General features: G+C 39.4%; 1 protein-coding gene across 1 annotated transcript; it reads right to left on the bottom strand.

Annotated features, from left to right (window-relative positions):
- Positions 1–398: 398 nt before the first annotated feature.
- LOC140163787 (zinc finger MYM-type protein 1-like) lies at positions 399–1,265 on the bottom strand. Its single transcript, XM_072187103.1, has one exon. It carries the CDS (start codon positions 1,263–1,265, stop codon positions 399–401), a length of 867 nt encoding a protein of 288 aa, XP_072043204.1.
- Between the last annotated feature and the right edge of the window lie 2,294 nt (positions 1,266–3,559).

Raw genomic sequence — 3,559 nt, forward strand, 5'->3', positions numbered from 1 at the left:
TCAGACTTTTTATTGTACGTACAATATTGTATGCAACATATCTACGTTGTTTAATCTATTGCCATTCTATTTCCAGTAATGTTTAAGTTCTAACGAATGTTTGATGACGTAAAATCGATAATATATTTCTACTAGATATTACATGTAACATATTATCGATTTTTCGTCATCAAACATTCGTTAGAACTTAAACATTACTGGAAATAGAATGGCAATAGATTAAATAACGTAGATATGTTGCATACAATATTGTACGTACAATACACGGAGTCTGAAGCTAGCTTTATTGTATTTGCTGGGTATTTTAATCATGATGTGGTCATTACAATAAATCAAACAGAAACTTACCATTCGAAGGGTCGTCAGTCTAATTTTCATTAATGTTCGTGATGGATCTCCTACAAAAGAAATCTTCTACATCCCAAATTAGCAAAGATGTCTATTGTTTCTTCAAAGTCGATTTTTTCAACAAATTGTCTTTCAATTGAGAGAATTGATAGTCCACTGAGTCTGTTCTCAGCCATTGTAGATCTGCGATAAGTTTTGATTATCTTCAGCTTGGAGAATGACCTCTCAGCTGAGGCCGTGGTTGCTGGAATTGTCAGAAAGATCTGATACAGTTTATATACATTTGGGAAGGTATGACACAAGTGCGTAATGTACAAATATTGGAATAAATCCTTTGTATTTCCCTTTTCATATCCATTCGGAAAAATGTCCTCCTTGTGATTGATGACATGTCTCTTCCAATTCTCAAACTCTATTGGTGTTTGAAGGGAATCTATGTCCGGCAAAACGCCACTTATTTCTTGGCCATATGTATCGGTTAGAGTTTTGAGTTCATCACCAATGGGGTCAGTTTTGAGAAGTTCTGTTGGTGTCAGAATGTTAAATGAGGTGAGTATTTCTCTATTTTGGCCAAATCGTTCTTTGAGTTGGGTTAAACATGTGTCAATACTTGAAAGAAATACGTTTGTTTTGAAATTTGTGATCGCATCTTGTGGTTCGTCACGAGCGTCTTCGCCTGGTAATCTTTTCTTGCGACGGACACGTTTCTCAGCAAAGTTGCAATCCAGGTCAGCTTGTCTGGCTATTTCTTTGGCCTCTGTTATGAGCTTTTGAAAATGCTCATCAGAACGATGCTCTGCGATTGTTTTCTCTGCGTCATCTATGAGCTTAAAAGCCGAGTCAAGGGCAATCCCTTCTTCTTGAAGTGCATCTGATGCCGCTCTAATAGTTTCTAACAATTCCAGAAGGACGACCATTGACGCGGTAAACTCAAACTTGCTCACAATTTGCTGTAGACCAAGCGCAGTCGATGTTATAGAACAATCTGCATCAGATTCAGCTATATGATCCAGAGTGTCGATGATTGCTGGCAATGTTGCCTTAATAACACGTAAAGCATCACAGCGACATGCCCATCTGGTGTCCGACAGTCGTTTTAGTGTGTATGGTGTCTTTATTCCTAGGTTTTGCTGATATTGCTGAAATATTGCATGACGTTTGGGACTAGCTTCGATAAAACTGTAAATTTTCTCAACTGTCCCAAAGAAATTGCATATCTCGGGCGTAGTTTTGCACGCGTCGACTAGAACCAGGTTCAAGCAATGGCTGTTGCAATGTACGTACATTGCCTTTGGATTTTTTTTTCCAAAACACGGGTTTTGACGCCAGAATATTGGCCGCTCATGTTGGCTGCACCGTCGTATCCTTGTCCTCGCAAAAGATCAAGAGATAGGCCTAGGTTGTTAAGTGTTTCACAGAGGCAATTGTAAAGGCTTTCTGCATCAGTTTTAGTGACATTAGTAAATTGCAGAAAACTTTCAAAAACTTCCCCGTTGATGGCATATCTCAGAATGAAAGAAACCTGTTCAATATGCGACACATCGCTGGTTTCATCCATCAGAAGACTATAACATCCTGCTTCTTTAATCTTTTGGATAATATTTCTCTTGACGCAAGTAGCAAGAGAATGAATAAACTCGTTCTGGGATTGTGGAGATAAATATGTCGCATTCTTCTTTGCTTTATCCACGTGTTGCTGTAAGATGGGGTCATACTTTGCCAATAACGTCACAATCTCCAAGGCGTTTCCTCGGTTGGCACTTTCTGGCGATTCTCTGTGGCCCCGCAATGGTAGGCTTTGTTTTCCTAGGAAAAGGACGATGTCCAAGAGTCTTTTCAAAATTTCCCTGTTATTTGCAACTTCTTTTTCCTTTTGGCGCTTATCTGCTTCTGTTGCCTGGTGCAAAACGGTGTCGCGTGCAGCAAAAATCTTCCAGGCTATGTCCGCGTCAATGTGTGTTTTGGTTTGTTCATGTTCGGATATTTTTTCGATACCCTTTCTCCAGTTGCAGCTACCCGATCTCATCCATGTTAATTCCGTTTTACCTCTTTTCCAGTTACTGAAAACTCTACATGGAAAGCAAAACATGGCATCTGCTTGTGGTGAATATTCCAGCCAGCCCCTGGGGACGCTTTGACCATTCGGCATGTTGCGCATGTACCACTTATCATGAAAAGACCTGTCGTAAATCCCCATCATCTGTGTCTTCGGAAAGCCTTTTGGTAGATCCTGTTCTTTAGGTTGGCATGGTCCCAGCGAACACATTCTTCTTTGAAAGTCCGGAGTGATTTCATTTACATCAATGTCAACATATTTTGCAGGGTCGTTGGGAAAGCGTTGTTCTGATTGTGTGTCCTGTGTCTTAAGTAATGGAGAAATGGGTTCTTCGGGTAATGTTTTGCTAGTAGTTGTCGGTGGTTGAGGTACTGAATATTCATGGATTGACGGCTCAGAATCAGATAATTCAGAAGGCTCATTCGATTCCTCGGCTAAAAACTGTTGCTCCTCGTATATGACTGAAGATGTTGACGCAAGAGATGATGCTTCAGTTGCTGCAGCCTTATCAGTGGTGGTTTCAAATATCTCTTGCATGCTCACATCGCGAACTGTTGCTGTTTGTGTTGAACTTGAGTCTTCGACTTCAGCAGTTGCTGTAGCTGTATTAACCGGATCCTCAGGCTCAACTGGACACGTAGATATGGTAGAAGAAGGCTTTGATCTTTTTGCTGCCATCATAGCAAATGGTGAAGCAGGTGCGCCTACAGTTTCGTATTGTATAACTTTGTTCTTTTTTATCATGTCCATGTGGTATTTCTTGTTATGGGTTAATCTGTAGTCACTGTCAAACTGCATCTTGCAGACGTTACACTTGACTTTTGTGCGACTCCTTTTAGTACCAAGTTTACGGTTCATGATGACACAATAAGTATAACTGACCTGCAAAATATGAAGGGCAAAATAGATAGTTAATATCCATGCAAGGCCCTTGTTAACTACATTACTCTGTGCTTACTTAATATTTAATCAGGAATCATAGTTTTAAAATTATTTTCGAATTTTAACGAGCTCAACAAGTTGACCTGCTTTTTTAAATGACTAAAATAAATAATTAATACTTTTAAATTTGTTTTCTTCTAGACAGACTATTACACGGCCTATATTTGTCTTTTTGAACGACTCTAAAATCTGAAGAAAAAAATAGTCTGAGCT

This window comes from Amphiura filiformis, chromosome 11, assembly GCF_039555335.1.
Source record: "Amphiura filiformis chromosome 11, Afil_fr2py, whole genome shotgun sequence".
In the NCBI taxonomy this organism is placed as follows: Eukaryota; Metazoa; Echinodermata; class Ophiuroidea; order Amphilepidida; family Amphiuridae; genus Amphiura; species Amphiura filiformis.

What these genes read in the sequence shown, in the direction of transcription:
- LOC140163787 (XM_072187103.1), bottom strand. Translation starts at nt 1,265, where the DNA reads ATGGTCGTCCTTCTGGAATTGTTAGAAACTATTAGAGCGGCATCAGAT.